This window comes from Phodopus roborovskii, unplaced genomic scaffold (genome assembly GCF_943737965.1).
Source record: "Phodopus roborovskii unplaced genomic scaffold, PHOROB, whole genome shotgun sequence".
NCBI classification, from domain to species: domain Eukaryota; kingdom Metazoa; phylum Chordata; class Mammalia; order Rodentia; family Cricetidae; genus Phodopus; species Phodopus roborovskii.
The window spans coordinates 23702013-23722271 of NW_026126558.1; the positions used below are offsets into that span (position 1 = coordinate 23702013).

The 20259-nt window shown below is 46.5% G+C and overlaps 1 protein-coding gene across 1 annotated transcript; it reads right to left on the reverse strand.

Moving 5' to 3' along the window:
- Nucleotides 1-8483: 8483 nt before the first annotated feature.
- On the reverse strand, nucleotides 8484-17538 carry Ces3 (carboxylesterase 3). The gene is made up of 13 exons (XM_051201574.1): nucleotides 17457-17538; nucleotides 16286-16490; nucleotides 16041-16179; nucleotides 15763-15896; nucleotides 14912-15065; nucleotides 14694-14798; nucleotides 13508-13600; nucleotides 13250-13390; nucleotides 11422-11502; nucleotides 10172-10319; nucleotides 9103-9252; nucleotides 8909-8987; nucleotides 8484-8806 (listed from the first exon to the last, which is right to left on the reverse strand). The coding sequence occupies exons 1-13, from the start codon at nucleotides 17536-17538 to the stop codon at nucleotides 8614-8616; spliced, it is 1704 nt and encodes a 567-aa protein (XP_051057531.1). The 3' UTR covers nucleotides 8484-8613.
- Nucleotides 17539-20259: the final 2721 nt, after the last annotated feature.

The following is a 20259-nucleotide window of genomic DNA, read 5'->3' on the forward strand; positions in this document are numbered from 1 at the left end:
TACATTTGTGTTTTGAGGTATATTCAATTCACAGTTGGTTGAAGTGAGCCTAGGAATTGTGAACTAGCAAATATACAAGGAACACGAGAAAAGGACAATGTGACTCAATAACTCCAGCAGGTAGATTTTGAAACTGTATATTGCCTAGGACCAGATCAGCCATAAAAAGTGCACATCAAAATATTCTGGGCTGGTGGCTCAGGCCTGTAATTTGAGCTTTTTAAGAGATTAAGGCAAGAGAATTACAAGCTCATAGCCAACCTGGGCCATTTAGTGAGATTCTGTCTCAATAAAGAGGAAAAGGGTGAGAAGGCTCGAGGTGACTGTTGCCAGATTCGATGACTCGAATTTGACCCATGAGACCCTTATAGTGAAATGAGAGAAGGACTCCCGGGTTCTGTTCTGACCTCCATAACTATGCCATGACACCTATGCACTGCTGGCCCCTCCCAAATACAGTTTAAAATGTAACTCAAACTTTGTTTTGTTTTTTAAGTAAGAGAGGGTTGAGGACCTAGGTTGCCGTGGTCCTTGTCTGTAATTTTAAACTGAGGGTGGCGGAAGCAGGAGAATTGCAAGTTCAAGGCCTATCAGGACAACTTAGCAAGATACTCTCTTCACATAAAACAAGGCTTGGGCCTGCTCTCTGCTGGCCATCAACTCATTCTGCTAGTGCCCCTCCCTTCCTCTCCCCCCCCCCCCAGGCAGTGCTCACATCAATAGGATGCTGGAATTCAGGTTGCAGAAATTTCTAGTGCTGCTGCCAAGCCTTTTGATAAAATTAGCTTACTAATATACACCAAGTACCCTAGAGTGTGTCACTCAAAACATAGGCCAAGCTTGGGGTAGATGGGGGAAGGGAATGGTGAGAGAAGGCAGGTAAGGAAATGAGGTCACTGCTAGGTCCCTGGTGGACCAGCCACACATGAACTCCATCACTCAGTTGTGCAGGTTCCTGGCCAGTCTTCTGTGGGCCTCTAGGACACAGCCTGCCAACAGCTGGCTGTACTCTTGCTGCCTTTCCCCAGGGAAGTAATAACCTTTCACCTGGCCCACATGGAAGGCAATTGTGTCAGGCCAGGAACATTAATGATATGTCTGGGAAACATATGGCCTCATCCAATGTACACCTGGAGCCCAGGGTATGTTGAGCAGATAGTCAGGCAGCCCCTGACTCTAGTGCAAGGTAAATATTAGCTCTTCCCGAGTCTCTTGATTCTTTCTTTCTTTACTTATTTTGAGACAATGGGCATGTGCCACCACTCTGACTTAGAGATTTGCTTGCCGTGTTTTGCTCTGCCCCTCCCTTTTTTCTTTTCTTTTTCTTTCTCTTCTCTCCTCTCCTTTCCTTTCTTTTCTCTTCCCTTCCTTCCTTTGAAATGGGGTCACATGTAGTCTAGGCTGGTCTTGAGCTCAATATGTAGCTGAATATGAGATTGAACTTCTGATTTTACTGATTCTACTTCCTGAGTGCTAGAATCATAAACATGCCAGCTGTTGTGCAGCACTGGAGAGTGAACCCAGGACTTTGTGAATGCTAGGTAAGGAATCTGCCAACTGAGCTGCGATCCAAACCCCTGGCATAGTTTTCAGTGTCTTGGCTGAACAAGGGGGAAGCAGGCAATGTTGTACAATAGACATCACCCTCTGAGTCTGACAGATGGGGACACCAAGTTCACCAGCCACTTACTGTCCATGTGTTTCAGAGAATGTTTTTAAGACCCAGTTGTCAAACCTGTAAAATAAAACCTGTAAAATGAGCAATGGCTAATTCTGATGATTGTTGTAAATATTCCACAAGTCACTGTGAGGTACAGTGGACAGGGCCGTTTGTGGTACATGAGAGTATGCTAGAAGCTGATACACATGTTTTCTCCATGGTTGTGGCTATTTGACCTCTGGAAGGGGATAATTGTCATTATAGAAGATAGTATTATAGCCAGGCATGGTGTTACACTCCTTAAATCCCAGCCCTTGAGAGGCTGAGGCAGGAATGCTAAGAGTTTGAGGCCAGTCTGGGCTACATAATAAGACCTCAATTAAACAAAACAAAACAAGAAAACTACAAGCTGGGACTAGGCATTGTGACACAAGGCCTGTAATCCCAATTTCTAGGGAGGTGGAAGATGGAAGATCACAGATTAAGACTCACCTGAGCTGCATGTTAGATTCAAGGTCATCTTGTGAAATTTAGAGAGACAGTGTCTCAAAACAAAACATAATAAGATGGGACTGGAGAGAAGGCTCAGTGGTTAAGAACACTGGCTTCTCTTCCAGAGGACTTGGGTTCAATTCCCAGCACCCACATGGCAGCTTGCTACGGTCCGTAACTCCAATTCCAGGGAATCTGACACCTTCACACCAATGTATATAAAATAAATTTGAAACAACAGCAACAAAAACACAAAAAATGAAAAAGGGCTGGGGATATAGTTCACTGGTAGAGCACATGCCTGAATTCAATAGGGAAATGTTTGAGCATTTGCCTAAATTCAATCCCTAACAATCCTTGGCTAAGGAGGGGGAAACAGTTATATAAATAGCATTATTGGACATATAGTGTATAGGAGTACAAAGCATTTTTTCAATAATAGCACAAAGAAGAAAGTCAAGATTCATATTTGGAGTCTTTTTTGTCCTCTGACCTCCTCCAGATGTGACCTTCTGTTTAGGGCAGCCATTTTAGATGCTGGAGTTGGCATGTTGGTGTCTAACTTATGTGGGGTTCTAGGATCCAAAAGGGAGGGGTTTTCTTTTTTCTTTTTTTAAATTAAAATAAAAACGATCTTACTTTACATACCAATCCCAGTTCCCTCTCCTTCCTTTCCTCCCATTCCCCATCCACTCTTCAGAGAGGGTGAGGTGCCAGGCCTTTAATCCCAGCACTCAGGAAGCAGAGGCAGGAGGATCTCAATGAGTTCAAGGCCAGCCTGGACTACAGAGCCGAGTTCTAGGACAGGCTCCAAAGCAATACAGAGAAACCCTGCCTCGAAAAATTAAACCAAACCAAGCAAGCAAGCAAGCAAGCAAGCAAGCAAGCAAGCAAGCAAAAGAAACAACCCTTCCAAAACAAAAAACAAAACAAAAAACAAAACAAAAAACTCAAAACCCAAAAAACAAAACCAAAAAACAAAACGAAAACAAACAAGCAAGCAAACAAACAAAAAAACAAAAAACCAAAAAAAAAACCAAAAAAACAAAAAAACAAAAAAACCTCCCTTGGGGGAATCATCAAAGTCTGTCACATTATTTGGGACAGGATTGAGGTCCTCCCCCTTGTATCTAGCCTGAGAGAGTATCCCTCCATAGGGAATGGGCTCCAAAAAGCCCATTCATGCTAGGGATAAATACTGGTTCCACTGCCCACATCCCTCAGCTGACACCTACTTTCAGGGGGCCTAGTTTGGTCCCATGCTGGTTCCCCAACTGTCAGTCTGGAGTCTGTGAGCTCCCACTTGCTCAGGTCAGCTGTTTCTGTGGGCTTCCCCGCATGATCTTGATCCCTTTGCTCATCACTCCTTGAGGAAGGGGATTGTGAGTGCACCACCTACAGAGAGATGATAGCAGCCAATACCACTCCTTTTCAAACATAGTCTGAGTGGGATGCCCTTTCTTGCACTGTTAAATAACTGAACTCCTAAATAGCCTAAAAACCTCCATTTATCTCTGTTTGGGGTCCCCATCTGGATGTACACCCCCAGAGGACAAAGGCAGACCTCTTCAGCCTTTTACAGAAGACCAACTTGTCCAGACTCACTGAACAGATTTGGAATCTTAGTTCTCCCTACCCTACTTAGAACCTGGCTTCCAGGGACTGCCTTGGCTATACACAGGAGGACCTGAGCCTATGAGTATCTGGTTCAGGAGGAAACTGGGGCATTGCCACTAATTTTAAGGTGACCTCAATCTGGGACAATCCAGACATAGACTTCTGAGGTGCTAGGCACCTTTTTTGTTTCCTCTTCCTCCTCTCCTTCTTATCATCATCATCATCATCATCATCATCCTTGTTCTTTTTGAGAGAGGGTCTCACTGTGTAACCTTGGCTGAGCTAGAACTCACTATGTAGACAAGGTTGACCTGGAACTCACAGATATCCACTTGCCTCCCAAATGCTGAGAGTAAAGGTTCTCCACCACTCCTGGCTTAGAAATTTCAAAGATCACCTGCTGTTCCTGCCAGTACTGTCTTTTTTCCACAATCCTGGCTCCTATAAGTAGAACACTGCTGTGTTGGGGCTACATAGCAGGTCAGGAGGACCCGGAACACACAGTGACCAATGGGACAATTGAGCAACACAGATTACAAAGAACTTGCTTAAGAAGTAAGCAGAGGATTTGTTTACCTACTCAGCAAAAACCTCAAACAAAAACCAGTCAGGCCATGGTGGCACACGCCTTTAATCCCAGCACTCAGAGGCAGAGGCTGGTGGATCTCTTGATTTCAAGGCCAGCCTGTTCTATAGAGTTCTGGGACAGCCAAGGCCACACAGAGAAGCCCTGTCTTAAATCAAAACAAGGCAAACTCAAACCCAAAACTAAAACCAAACCAAACAAACCAAGGGGAGTGGGGGTGGGGGACCCAAAACCCAAAACAAGGCCAAATGAAATTTGCCCTAAAATGCAGATCCAGTAAATGGTACACTCATACTGAAAAGTCAGTCAGTCACTGCATGTATCAGAGTGAGAGTTGGTGGAAATAAACTTGGTCTTGGTTTGTAAGGGGCTGTACACAGGCAGTGCAGTGCAAGCACATGCTAGCTCTGTGTCTGGGTGAGGAGTCCTGTCCTGCAGTGCCTCCTGGTGTCCACACCACACCACACCACACCAATACATTGCCACTCTTTCTGTCACCTTGCCATTTGAGGCTCCATAATCCAACACTCTCCCCATCTGAAGATGTGCCATTTTATCGTTTTGTTTTTGTTTTTGAGATAGGGTTTCTCTATGTAACAGGCCTAGATATCCTGGCATCTTCTTGGTAGACCAGGCTGACTTCAAACTCACAGAATTCCACCTGCCTCTGCCTCCCAAGTGCTGGGATTAAAGGCATATGCCACTACTACCCAGCCTGAAGCTGTGCCTTATAGTGTAGACTCAGTTTTACATGACTGCTGAGTCTGTGGAACAAGGACATATGTTTGCTAGGATACCCTGGCCAGCAATGGAGGTATTTGCAGTGAATCTCAAGAGTAGCAGCCCAGAAAAACAAAATGGAAAGACATGAGGCATAGAATCCCGGGAACCTTCCAGCTATTTATTCCTCCCTATGTGGAGAGAAGCTGTCACCAGGCAAGGCCTGAGGCCTCACTGGTTCACTAACTCTCTCCAGGAACCTGAGGAGATGGCAGTGTCAAAGCTGGTGTGGTATACCTTCAGGCCGGGAGGAAGAAGCCATCACACATCATACCCTCTGTACCTGGGCCGCTCCTTTATGAAGACTGCTCCCAGTGTCTTTCTTTCCCCTTACCTCATGTCTGATGACTGTCAGTCAAGAGCCTACCAGAAAGCTGGCGTGGGGGGTGCACACCTGTAATCCCTGCTCATGAAAAGCTGAGGCAGGAGGTTGGCTGTGAGTTTGGAGCCTGCTTGGGATACACAGTGAGTTTCAGGCCAACCTGGGCTACAAAGTGAGATATTGTCTCAACAAAACAAAAGCGCCCACCAGTGGTTTCCATCTTGGAAAAGGCAGTGGCTCCTCCTTGCTTTCCCTTCCGGACCCTACTGTCACACCCCTCTTCTGCATAGCACATCTGTTCATGTCACCCCTGGTTAGAATCTTTTTGGGGTCACTTTGCTTTTAAGTCCAAGCTCCAATCACAGTCAAGGACCCTCGATAATTTAATCTCAGTCTGTCCATATAGAGTAGTATTTCTTCAGCTGTGTCTTCCTGTAGGCCAGCTGTTCTCAAACTGTGGATCGTGACCCTTTTGAGGGGTTGAAAGATCCTTTCACAGGGGTCAAACATCAGATATCATGAATATAAGATATTTACATGATAACAGTAGCTAATTACAGTTATGAAGTAGCAATGAGAATAATATTATGGTTGGGGGTCGCCATAACATGAGGAACTGCAGCAAAGGGCTGCAGGATGAGGAGGGTTGAGAACCACTGCTCTAGGCCTCTGATCCCTGCCAAACTCCACCCCCTTCCCCCTTGCTTCACTTGATACTTTGGTCTGCCCATTTGAGTAACCTCTGCTTATCTTTTAGGTCTTGGTTTAGATACCCTCCTTCTCTGTCAGGCATGGCCTATTTCTCACAGCTCTTTTGTCACCAGAAACACATCCTGGGTCCCTCTTTATAGCTGTCAGGCTCTCTGTCAGATGATGGGGACAGGAAGGGGTTGAGAACACTAAACCTTTAATGCCATAGGAAGACCTTGAACCCATCCTAAGAGGCCCAGAAAGTCATGAGGTACTTTTGAATAGGGGGAGTGACAGGGCTTATAGCTCATCTGCTTTGTATCTCTTTTTGCTCAAAATGACTTCCCAGAGCATAACTGCCCCAGGTACAAAAGTTTTCCATGGAGACAAGGAGGATTGAGGGAGAGGTGGAAGGAGATTCAACATGTAGGACCAAGAGAGCAGAAGTCTGGCTCCTCTCTCCGGTAAGATAAGACCACGTGGAAATACTTAGATTGATAGAAATGGGTTAATATTTAAGATAGAGCTAGCTGATGAGAAACGCTAGTAACTGGTCAACAGCTTTATAACTAATACAGTGTTTCTCTGTGTTATTTGGGGCTGATGTGGGGGTGGGACCAGGCTGGTGGGAAAACTACTCGTAACAGGATCCATCATCAGCCACAATACAGTCTGACCAAAAAGCTGTGTGGGACTGGAATTCATAGGACAGGATAGTGGGGATAAGGCAAGGCACGGGAAGTTGATCAAAATCCAGATTTGTTTTGAGTGTGTGCTGGGCATTGAACAGTCCCTCTTGCACACTGAACAGATGCTCTATCACTGGGTGCCTCCCTCCCCCCTCCTCAGTCTCAAAATTCATGTTTTAAAGGGATACACTGATCCTTCCTTCCTTCCTTCCTTCCTTCCTTCCTTCCTTCCTTCCTTTCTTTCTTTCTTTCTTTCTTTCTTTCTTTTTTGAGACAGGGTTTCTATGTATTGCTTTGGAGCCTGTCCTGGAACTAGCTGTAGGCCAGGCTGGCCTCAAACTCAAAGAGATCCACTTGCCTTTGCCTCCCGAGTGCTGGGATTGAAGGCGTGTGTTAGATACACTGATTCTTTTTTTTTTTTTGATAATTTTTTTAAAATTTAAATTTGAAACATGATTGTTTTGCATGTCAATCCCAGTTCCTGCACCCTCCCTCCCTTCCCTGTCCTCCCCCAACAGCCATCCCATTCCCTTTCTGCTCCCCAGGTAGGGTGAGGCCTTCCATCGGGAGTCTTCAAAGTCTGTCATATCATTTGGAGCAGGGCCCAGGCCCTCCCCCATGTGTCTAGGCTGAAGGAGTATCCCTTTATGTGGGATAGGCTCCCAAAGTCCATTCGTATACTAGGGATAAATACTGATTGACTACCAGAGGTCCCATAGACTGCCAGTCCTCCTAGCTAACACCCACATTCAAGGGGTCTGGGTCAGTCCTAGCTGTTTTCCCAGCTATCAGACTGAAGTCCATGATCTAAAGGACACAAATATTCTACTCTGAAAACCTGTGACCTCACTGGGTGCTCTGGGGCTGTGTGCTCTACCAGTTCAGATCCCTTGTCTTGACCTTCACTGCTATGTCCTGGTGGGTCCCATAGGGGCCAGGCAGACTTCTAGGATTGTCCTCTGCTGCTGGAGGCAAGGGAGGAGCTCCTGCTCTTGGTCTATGAGGTGTGAAGGTAAAGAGTATCTGTCTGGAAAGGGTGACTTGGTTGGATCATGTTCTTCCTTGTGCAGAAGCAAAGCCAAAACAGTAGAGAGAAGGAGACTAAGTCCTGGCTGGAGGCCTCTAGGTGCTAGGTTTGTTCAAAGCTAGGGCCTCCTATGCCCCAAAACTTTTACTTCAACAGAACTATGCCTTTGGAGGTTACTCCCTTGCCAGGATGGACATCTGTGAGTGATAGAACATGATTTTGGTCCCTGAAGCATCTGGGTTGAAATATAGAATCTGTGATCATAGATTCTGTCTGTCATTCATTTATGAAACACTTCCTGTCTTTAGGTCCTGCCTCATCTTGTGGGTGACAATGAGGTTGTCTATTTCCATTTTTAGGGACCTCCTCTGGGAGGGACAAGGGCACAGACATGGATGATATGAGCTCATGGTAGACTGGCTTCTAATTGGCACACATGTTCTAGAGAAGGTTTTCTCAGGAGAACAGATGCTCTGAAGAGCTTGAGTAATATGCTGGACTTTGCCATAGAGTAAGGACTCAAGACAACTCAGAAAGTAGCAGCTTGTGCAAGGGCTCGGAGATAGAAACCAGGGTGGCGACATTTCACTAGTGCACTATACCTGTCTTGCAGTGGCTGATGCTTTAAGGAACATATGTTCAGCCTGGTCCAGGTTAAAGTCTCTGGGCAGAAACAGAAAGAGGCTGCCCTGCTGGGACTCTGCCACTCTTGGGTTGGCCCCCACCGGGAAGGTCCAGGTGGGTTCTGCCTTAGAGTTCCTCTGGAGCTTTCCTGCTCTGCTGTTGGTGCCACTCTTGGATTTTTCTGGGCAGTGTCTCTTCCCAGAACTGTAGCCGCTTCTTCTTTAGCTTCACCCCAGTCCGTGGTTCCAGGCCAATCTCCAAGTACTGTTCTAACTGGTTTAACTGGGGCCAAGGAGGCAACCCCTTGCCATTGGGGTTCCTGGGTGAGAGGAATGAATGAAAACCAAAGTTTAATTCCATGCCCTGGGTAGGGGCAGATATGAGGCCTAAAACCTGGCATGTGCTACCACCACCTACTCACCCTGTGTATGCAAACCGGGTCCATTGGGCCATCATGGTTAGGCTCAACTGCTTCTCTTCCTCTGTGGCCTCTGGGAAGGCTAGTAGGAGAGATAGATCTGGATCAGGGTCAGGTGAGGCTTAGACTATGCCCAAAGGTCCCTGGCACAAACTGGAAACCTCTGTTCCCAAAAGACCACCTTGGGACCTCCTTACCCAGGAGGTTGCTCTCATCTGTGAGGAAAGGACCTCCAAAAATAAAGGGACTCTCTGACCCATGGTCAGCCTTCACCCAGGCTGGCTTGAACTTTGCAAAAGAACTGGGTGTATGCTGGAACTCGTACAAGAAGACAGGGAACCCAGCATCTACAGAGAAGGCAGGATTCGTGTTAGGTGGCCACAGTTAAATCAGGGCATCTGGCAGCACATGCCTGCACTGACATCAGTCATCATCATCATCACAATGGTGCAGACTAGAGATAGACAGCAAGCATCTCTGAGCTCTCCTCTGACTTACTACATAGCCAAAGATGACCATGAACTCTTTCTGATCCTACTGTCTCTGCTTTCTAAGTGCTGGGATGGAAGTCACCACACCTGACTGACTGAGCACAACTCTGTGCTGTGTCATTGTCCCACACTCAGGATAACCTTTAGATCAGCAGTTTCAACTGGTGCTTCGAAACCCATTGGAGTTGCATATTGGATATTTGCATCATGATTCATAACAGTAGCAAAATTATAATTATGAGGTAGCAATGAAATAATTTTATGGCCAGGGGCCACCACAACATGAGTAACGGTGCTAAATGGTTGCAGCATTAAGAATCCTGAGGATCACTGCTTTAGATGAATTGTCACTATGTTCCCCTTTTATAAGTGATGAAAGTGAAGTCCAGAGAAAACCTCTTGCCTGAAGTCACAAGGTTAAGAATCTGGGGCTGTTATAGGACTGTGCCAGGTTCAGGGGAAGCAAGGCATCTCCTAGGAGAAGCACTTAAAAAGAACCAAAGTTCTCACCAACTGAATGATTCCCCAAGAGTTAATGATGGGTCTTGCTGGGTGACCTTTGGTAAGTCACTTTGGCTCTCTGAATCTCTGTTTCATCTTCAAGGTATTCTGCAAGAGGTACCACCCACTTCTGTGGTGCTACATCTCAAAGAAAAAGAGCTTGTAGGTGACAGTAGGTGTGGGATGCAAGGCATCAGGGTACTATCTATCAGCAGCAACATCATCACCTGTGATGGTACAGGGAAGGCAGGGCAGGTGGCAAGGGCTGGCTTACCTTGGAGGTGTCTTGAGAAGTTCAAGGTAGGAATGACAAACACGATATCACTTAGCAGTTCCTGGAAGGCATACCTTATAGCTGGTGCATCTGAGCCATTGTCTAGGTATTCATCTATCACAGTGGACATAATCTCAGGGGGTATGTCCTGGAATGAGAGGTCAGGCTCAGGTCTGTTCAGGTCCCATAGCTTTGGTAGACCTCCTACAGATCCTTACATCTTCTATCATCCTGGGGCTCATGTTCCAGGGGACAGCCTGGAACCCCATACCCTGCCTCCCTGGGTTTTATTAATAGATTGTGTCTGGGTAGGATAAGCTCAAGTGTAGAGTTAAATGTTAGCCCAGTGGCCACTGTCAGTATCACATCAGGCAGGTGTCTGGACTGACAAGCAGTGTCTGGTAAGTTGTTTGGAAACCTTTGTGAGATCTGCAGTACAGAGTGTGGTCTGTAAACGGATGCTAGGTAGAAGTTAACTGGAAATAAGCAAAAAAAAAAAAAAAATGGGGGTGCCTCATAATTCCAGAGAGCAACAACAAGGTTTTCGAAGGAGAGGGTTCTGGGGTTTCCAAAGAAGACAGCACATGTAGGTGCTGCTTGGGTATCTGGTCAGCTTTTCACATGCAGTTCCCAGTTTCCCCAGGAGGAGCTCAGCGGAGCAGGAAGCATCATCTCCATTTGAAGTGGAGCTGTGGGCTCAGAGGGGCTGGGAGAAGTGGACAAGTGACCAGGACTGGGATCTGTCTGACCCCAGATCCATCTGGCTCCATACCTGACAATGGGATCTTAACATTTGTGCTCTGGGGTCACTTTCTTATCTCTGTTTCACAGAACTGCCATGAGAACCAAAGAGGATGGATGTCTCGCTGCATGCTGAGCATGACACAGTCCTGGGTATGTAGGTTGTGCACATGAAGGCATGCTCTCCATGGGGACAGTGCTGCTGCTGCTGATTTTCCTTTGAGCACTATACTATCTCAAACTAATTTTATTTATTTATTTTTTTAGATAAAGGCTCACTCTGTAGTTCAGGCTAGCCTAGAACTCATTATGTAACTCAGAGTGACCTTAAATTTCCTGTAATTTTCCTGTCTCAACTTCCTGAATGCTGAGACCATTCCTGGTCTCTTTAATTTTAATGGAATTAAGACTCATCAATTGGGTCAGGAGATTTGGTGGCTGGTAAGCAGTTTTGGGAGTGGATCAGAGAGTGCTGTAGTAGGTGCCTTCCCTCCTTCCTCTTGTCTTACCAGAAGGGCCAAGAAGGGCCTTGAAATGTCTAGCAGGTCCTCCTGGCTCAAATGTTCCATCTTATCCAGCATTTTCCAGACCTGTGGGGACAGACACCAGGTTCTCTCAGTCTAGCTCAATCAGTATCCTCTGCCCTCAGACCTGAGCAGGAGGGCATTCCTAAGCCAGTGTTTACAAACTCACGGTAGAGCCATGGGTAGTCAAATCCACAGCACACAAACCATAACTGAGAAACTCCTGATTGCTAAGAGTGTAGATGCCTAGGATAGTGGCATTGCATACAGATGTCAGAGGCTAATGGTAGTACCAGCGGGGAGGAGAATATTTAATATTTTTCTTCTCCTTTTATATCTCTGTGAATATATATTTGTGTGCACATATGTGTGTTTATGTGCACATTATGTATTTGTGTATGTATGCATGTATTTGTGTGCACATATATGTGTGTTTGTGTGAACATGTGTGTGTTTTTGTGCACATGTATATATGTGTTTGTGTGCATGCATGCATGTATGTGCGCGTGCGTGCATGCGTGCGTGTGTGTGTGTGTGTGTGTATGTGTGTGTGTGTGTGTGTAGGTCAGAAGTTGATGTTGGTTGTTTTTCTCAATCTCCTTCCACCTTATTTTGTGAGACAGTCTCTTACAGAACCTGGGTTGATCTGTTTGTCTAGCCTGGCTGAGCAGTGAGCTAGCTGCAGGATCCTCTGCCTCCACCTCTCCATCATCCAGTGTAGACCTGGCTTTTCTATGGGTGTGCTGGGGACTTGGCTAGGGTCCCTTATGGTTCACCTCAGAACCTCATGGGTGCTAGTTAAAAGCATCACATGTTTCCTGGTTGTTGGCTCATGTCTTTGAGGACCGAGGATTACCTTAACTTTGAGGTCAGTCTGGGTTACATAGTGAGTTTTAGGACAACTGGACTACAGGATGACACCCTGCCTTAAAACAAGAAGCAAACAAACCAAGATCCCAGGCAGTAAAATTGAGTTTTGGCCTTATATCTTACAGGTAATTTTGCTTTTGAGGTAAGAGCTCATGATGTAGCCCAGGCTGGTCTTAGACTCAAGACACTCCAACCTCTGCCACCTGAGTGGATATGGAAGCATCCTTGGTGCCAGGCTTATATGATCTTGCTTTAATAGCACCTGACATCTGACTCTTTGAATTCAAATACCAGGTCTACCACTTATTAGGTTCATGAAGTTACTTGAACTTTTTGTGCCTCAGTTTCCTAATCTGGGAAAGAAACACTATGGGCTCTTCCTTTGTGAGAGGCTCCTGAAAACAATTGATGGGTTAAGGGGTAGGCTTGGGGGCAGGGTACTTGGCTGGCATGTGGGAAGACCTGTGTTTGGTCTTCAGTATCATCAGAGAGAGAAAGGTTTCTGTGAAGATGGGTAGATAAGTAAAAATGGTGAGATGAAACAAGGTGCCCAGGAGTACAGCATGGGGGAGCACTATGTACCCAGATTGGATAAGAAGGCACCAGACCCATCATGTCTCCAGTGGCTTAATGCTGTTCAAAACTTGGAAGTCTTAGTCAGTCAGTCTCTCAGACACATAGTCACACTCCCCTGTTGCTCAGAGTAGCATAATTTATCAACCAGCCACCATTAAGAATGCACTGTAGGTTAGCACTTCCCAGAAGTGCAAAAGCTTGATATTCAACACAGGGGACATTTGCTTGATGAAATGAAGCTTGACCCTCAGCTTTCTCACCTGTCAAATGTGAGTTACCAGAGTGCTTGGAGCATGGCTGCTGTGGTGATGACATGGAGAAGACTGCCTGAGCAGGACCTTGAAGATCAGGGCCAGAGGACACTCACCTTGAGCATGAGCCAGCCAAACTCATGATTGTTGACTCCTAGGAGGTAGGGCACAGTGGGGAATTGCTTCTCTGTTAGGAGCTTCTCCGGGCTTCGTGGGAAGAAGGAGTCATTGATAATGTAGGAAATGTTCACATTATTCTTCAAGAAAAGCAAGGCAAGAGGTCAACTGTCAGGACCCAGCCTACTGATGCAGCAAGAACTGGACAAGACCCCTCTGGGTCATTGTCTGTCATCATCTCCTAAGAGGTGACATACCTGATTGTTAAGGTCCTTTCCTTCCTTCTGCAGCAGACATTGCACCAGCTCAGCTGAGGATACGGAGCTGCAGCCCAAGGAGTTGGCAAAGGTCTGAGGACAGACAGAAGAACGTTACCTCTCAGACACACACCCTTCACTTCCTGAGCACTGCTCTGTGTGCTGAACTGTGATGTTACTGTCTGGGTTCAAGGCTCATCTGAGAGATCTGCTATCAACCTAGGGGACTGATCCCTGTTCCCGTGTCCCCTTCATCTGTCTGAGAACTGTGTCCTTTTCTAGTTCAGTAATGGACAATAAGGACATGCATGAGCATGCCTGGCCGGGAAGGAATGGAAGGAGTGTTGAGTCTGGAGCAGGTCTGGGGGCTGGAGGAATGGCTCCCAGAAAGACAGAGAAGGTCTGCAATTTATGGTAAGGAAATCTCTCCTCTCTATGGTGAGATGAAGGTTAGGCTGCTGCTCTTGGACAGATAAGAAGCAATGTGTCCCACTGAAGTTACTGAATTATCCCTCAAACCCATCACAGCTGGGGGCTGGAGCCAGTCTCTTACCCCATCAGTGTCTCTAGAGCTTGCTTAGACTCTATCTTCACTGTCTCCCTGGCCTTTGACCTCCAGGATTGCTCTCTCCATCTCACCTTTCACTCCATGTGGCTTAGATTTGTTTCCCTGCCACTTCTAGCCCTTTGAATCCTGCCCAAACTCTCAGGCATGGTCTTTCAGATTCCTACACTACCCTCCATATCTTCAGCAATTCACTTCTTGCTCCAGCTCCTACCTGATGGCTTCCTGCTTCTATGACCCATCACATTGTCTTATGCTTGAAGCTTTTGCATGCACAGTTCCTATTAGAGAAGTTCTTGGTGGCTTCTTCTGGCTACTCACAAGGAGACAAATCTCTCAGACAGCAGCATGGCTGGGAATGGAAGGCTCCCAAAGAACCCTTGGGTAATGGGGAGATCCCTAAAAATGCTCCCAGGGAAGGATGAGAGATAACCTGCTCAAGGTAGCCTTCTCCAGAAAGCTAAGTCTGACTGCCTACTTCTTGGACTGCACTAGTCATTGCTTCTGAGCCTATTGGAGACTCTCTAGTGGTGACTCCTTTCTCTCCACACCTGACCCAAAAGTTAGCACAAGCTGGGTTTTGAGGCACACTTAGTATAAGAGAGTGAAGAAAAGGCAGACCTGAGCTTCAAGCCATGGGTTTTTCTCCTTCACTATCTGGCTGGTGATAACCCCACTCTGGGATATGGCTCTGTGGAAGAGCCCTGCTGACATTGGAGACAGGACCTGGAATAGGAGAGAGGACAGATGATGTCAGCAGGGAGAGGAACTAGGAGATCTGGGGCCCCAGAAGCTCTCTCAGACCTGGCTACAATAGTTACTTCTCTGTGGTAACTCACCAGGGATGAGACTATCATGCCACCGGCAGAGTTACCGAAGATAGTGACACAGCCAGGATCACCCCCATAGGGAGCTATGTTTTCCTGTACCCAGCGTAGAGCAGCCACCACATCTAGTAGGCCTCGGTTGCCAGGCATGTGCTTGTCCCCGGTGCTAGGGGCAGGGCAAGGCAGCGATTATCACAAGAAATCTCCCAAGACATATTTGCTTTGAATCAGTCACCAGGGCATTGTGCACTCCTCTGCTCTCCAGTTCTGTCTGACTTGATTGAGTCACCACTGCCACCTGTTTTCCCAGTATATGGTGTAGGCAGATGTAGTAAGGCAGCGAGTCAGAGCTGGCTCTCAGATGGATAATGGATCTTGTTGCTCTTTGTCCCCATTCCCTGCTAGGACTCTACCCCGCCCTTTGTCCAAGTTCAATGTTCAGTTCTGGATTTGATTGGGTCCCTTCCCATTGTGGAGTCCTGGGATATTCTCTGTCTCTGTCTCTCTCTCTTGTGTGTGTTTGTGTGTGTTTGTGTGTGTGTGTGTGTGTGTAGTAATATATGAATTCCTGTCAAATATATACATATAGAGGCTAGAGAGCAATATTAGGCATCTCACTTAACTGCTTTGCTTCTTAGTTTTTGAGACAGGGTCTCTATTTGACTTTTAGTGCCGAGATTACAGACATATGCAACCATATCCAGCTTCTATATGGATGCTGGCTACCCCAATTCAGGTCCCCATGTTTGCATAACAAGCAAACTTTACTGGCTGAACAACATCCTTAACCCCTCTACCCTTAGATTCTCATGAGAAGACCTTCCTCAGGACTGCAATGTCCTTTTTCAGGCTGGCTATCTTACCTGAGGAAGCCAAAGATCCCGAGGCGGTACTGAACAGTGACTACTACTACATTCCCATAGGCAGCCAGGGCGGATCCATCATGGGAGGTGGCAGAGCCAACTACCAGAGAGCCCCCATGGATCCATACCATGACCTGTAGAAATAGTTATGAGTTAGGGACTTCAGCCACTCCCCTAGCAACCAGAGAATTCTAAGGATTTCTGGGGTGTTTAAGAAATGGGGGTTTAGAGAGGCAGGTGACATGGTAGAGCTGGACGGACTCCTCTGGGCTGTATACCGGCAGTCTGGCCCCTGCGATGGTCTCAGTGGGGCTGTAGATATTGAGGATCAGGCAGTCCTCAGAAATAGAGTAGATTTGAAGCTTTTCATTGAGGGTGAATCTGCTGTTGCTCATTCTCTCTACATCCTGCAGGCACCTGAAGCCAAAGGGGATTCCAGGGCCAGTTGTCAACTCCATACACCCTAGCATCCAGCTGTTGCCACTACCCTGCCCCCTTGCCCACCTCCTGCAGGGGTACTCACATTGGGGGATTGGTGCTGGCATCTCTCACACCTTCCCAGGGCTGTGGTGGGAGTGGGGCTGAGAACCGCAGAGGCCCCAGTGGTGCCTGAGCAAATGGAATACCCAGGAAGACATTTACCAGGTGGTCTGTGCCTTTCACACCCACCTGCCGACCTCTCACACGACCCAGGGGGGTATCCACTTCAGGCTGAATGACTTTGTGTCCTGCGATTGGGAGAGAGAGGTCACTGGGTGAGTCTACAGCCTCCAAGAGGGGATAGAGGAAAGACGGACTTTTACAATGCAGGAGCATTTGTTTCTCCAGTGTCTATTTTTGGGTTCTATTCTGAGTACTCTCCACACATTATCATGGTTGAGCTCTCCCGCAAGTGGTTACTTTCATGATTATTATTTGTTTGTTTTTGGGAAAGTTCAGACTGGCCTTGAATTTGCTATATAGTGGAGGCTGGCTTTTAACCCCTGATCCTCCTGCCTCCTCCTCCTCAGTGCCAGGATTACAAGTGTGTATTAGCACACATGGCTCCTATCTCCACGATCGTCTCTGACTTCCTCTTCCTTACCTTGTGTCACAACCTCTAGGCTGAATCACACCTGCTACCCACTTGAGTTTCAGGTTAATCACATGCTAAATATGGTGTGATAGTCAACCTTCTTACTTTCTGTGTTCAGATCCTTGACATCTGGAGCCTGGTTATTTTAAGTCCATTTAGCCTGCGTTGCTTATACTTGCCCACTTGTGAAAACAAGAAGGGAGTCTCTCCCAGTTTCCCCTTATTCTGTCATCTGGTGGCTTCCTTGTATGGTCTTATGGGAATGATTTGTACCTCCATTTTTCAGGGAACTGTGAGTAAGCTTCCTTCATGACACTCTTGTCTTACTTGTGTCCTTTCAAACATAAGGATAAGACTGGAGATATAGCTCAGTAGTGCTTAGTATGTTAAGGCCCTGGGTCCAGTCACTAGAAAATACACACCAGCACCATCACAACCACCTTTACCCCATTGACCATACAGATAATGAGGTCCCCTGCTCAGGAGGCTACACAGTGCCTACATTCTTCTATACTAGAGTCTACTCTTACTGGTTCCTGCCTCACTTTCGTCTCCTCCTTCCTCAGATTTCCTACTGAGCCAGAAGCCCCACTTCACAGGTTCAGGAAGTATGTCTTACCAGCGACTGTGGCAGGAAATGCCAGGAGTAGACAGGCCACCCAGACTAGGATGCTGGAACCAGCTTGTACTGTTGTCCCCATATTTCTTGTAACTGACAATAGAAGCAGCTGTGGAAAGCAGGGGAGGGCTTGCCTTTTATAGCACCTTTTATCCTGTAAAAATTAACTTGCTCTGCCCTAATTGGTTGATGGTCTGCTATGGAGTTAAGTGTCCTGTGCTCTGGCCGCTCCCAGAGCGGAATGAGGAGTGTCTTCTGCAGAGGCCTGATGATATGGCGTCCCCTGCTGTTCAAACACCAGCTCTAGCCTGGCATGGTGCTGCACTCCTACAATTACAGTGGCTGAATTCCAGGTCAGCTAGACTCCAAGCTTCCTGTAAGACTCAAGATAAATTCCTATACAGAGACCTCCCTAAGTCTCCCAGCCCAGCATTTGTGTACACTGTGATGAGGGATGGCTCTAAGCCCCCCTGCTTTGCTAGTATGTGTTGGTAACTTTCATAAGCTTATGTGTTGGGGTTTAAGCTTTTTAAGGCTAGGTGGGATATTGCTGTTATAGGGTCCCCAGGTAGCCAGTTTGGATCCATTTAGGCATTACCCTATTGGCTTCACTCTTTTTAAAAACTCATCAAGCTACCCTTACTGGCATTCTGACCATGCATAATCCCAGTGCTATATGCCCAGCATGAAGGTCTGCTGAGGATTTAAGTGTGGCTTGAGCCTGCTTGACCCATGATTACATAAGCTGTTGAGTGGGTTGCCAGGATATTGGAATCCTGAGGTGACCCTGTTTACTGAGTATCTCAGCTCAGCCTTTAAAACGAAGAACTAATAGTCTTGACTATTATTACAGGAGGGGGCATCATTTATGATTTCTGAGATGTCCACAAGGCATCCTTCCTATTATCCCAAACAGAGTATGTATGTATGTGCATGTGTTTTTTTTTAAAAAAAGATTTATTTATTTTTTATTTTATGCACATGCATGTCTGTGTACCAGCTGTGTACAGTATCCTCAGAGGCTAGAAAAGGGTGTTGGGTCCCCTGGAACTGGAGTAAAAGAGAGTTGTGAGTTACCACATGGGTGCTGGCAATCAAACCTTCAGAAGAGTAGCCAGTGCTCTTAAGCACTATGCTTTCTTTTTAGTGCCACATATGTATTTTTTAAAAACTCACAATTAGTCCAGGCTGGCCTCAGACCCCATGCTCTTCTTCCTTTCACATCCTGAGTGCTATACAGGCATGCTCCTCCATGTTTGTTTAAGCAGAAAATTTAGAGGTACCCTTGTTCAGTCAGTGCCTGTAAACAAGTGACTACAGAATTTCTTACATTATCCTTGTTTGCCTCATCCTAGCTTACATCTGAAATCCATGCATGGACACCAGCCCCAAATCCCCTCCTATCTTCCTTGGGCTATCACTTCTGATCCTTCAGCCTCTACTGTGTCTTTCCCAAGAGCTGCAAACTCACCCTCATCTAAGACATGTCCTGTTCAGATCTGAGGAGGTAGCTCAGTGGTAGAATGTCTACCTAGCATGTGTGAGGCCTCAGCCAATTCCTGGCACCACAAGTGAACTGTATTATACTACCCAAGCTGCTCTTTGCCTCATTTTCTCTTTCCTTTACAGCAAAGCCAAGGTCATCCACTTTCTCACCTTCTAGTCTCTCTGAGAAGTTTCCTTTCACCTAATCAGCAAGATCAGACAAGGCTGGGAAAGGAGCATCCTACAGAAGTGTGGAGCAGAGAAACCCTGCCTCTGAAGCTTGTCCAAGATACCAGGAACCCTTCACATGCCCCCTGCAGCCACTACAACATCTGCCCTTGTAGTCACAAGTCCAATAGAGGCTTGAAGAGTGAAGATGAGGGAACACAGTACTGTGAGTGGGGAAGCAGGCAGAAAGGGGGAAGCAGAAGATGAAAGTCCAGTGGGGTGAGCAGTAAGCATGTTCACAGAGGGAGACACAGAAGTGACCTTTGGTTGGGGTGAAGGGAATTATTTGAACAAAGGCAAGTATGTATATTTACTCTGAGTGAGCTTTTATCATCTTGTTAAGGAAAATATCACCTTGCTTTCAGGACTCTTAGCTGCTTAGGACCTCACTAAAGGCTCCCCATTCTTTACAGTTCATGGTCTGAGGTTCTGCACAGCATATTCCTAGTTAGTCACGGCTCTTTTTCAATTGAAATACATTGGAAACTAGCATTTTCTCTTTTCTTTTTTTTGTTTGGTTTTTCAAGACAGGGTTTTTCTGTGTAGCTTTGACTGTCCTGGGACTTGCTCTGTAGACCAGGCTGGGCTTGAACTCATAGCTATCCATCTACCTCTGGAACACTGGGATTAAAGGTATGTGCTACCACTGTCTGGCTAGTTTCTTAATGTTAACAGTCCAGTACTTTTTCCTGATCCTGAGCTACCTCATGCTACAGCTGTGGGAAGGCCTCCATGCTCTGCCATCCTCTGCACTGCCATCCAGAGGCCCTGTGTCACCAACGGCCAAGACTGGAGTAAACCTGTGGAATGAAGAAAACTCTTGAGGCATTTCTATGGTGTGTGTGTGTGTGTGTGTGTGTGTGTGTATCTATGGAAGTGGGGTACAGAGAAGAAGATTCAGGGAAACATCTGCAATGAGACACTACAACATGCCTATCCATAGTAATCAGATTAAAACCACAAAACTATGAGAAGACATGGGGTGGTACACACTTGTAATCTTAGCACTTTGGAGGCTAAGAGAGAACATGGAGCGGCTGGCAGGGGATGGAAAGAGTCTTGGAAGGCAGTTGGACAATCTTTAAACAAG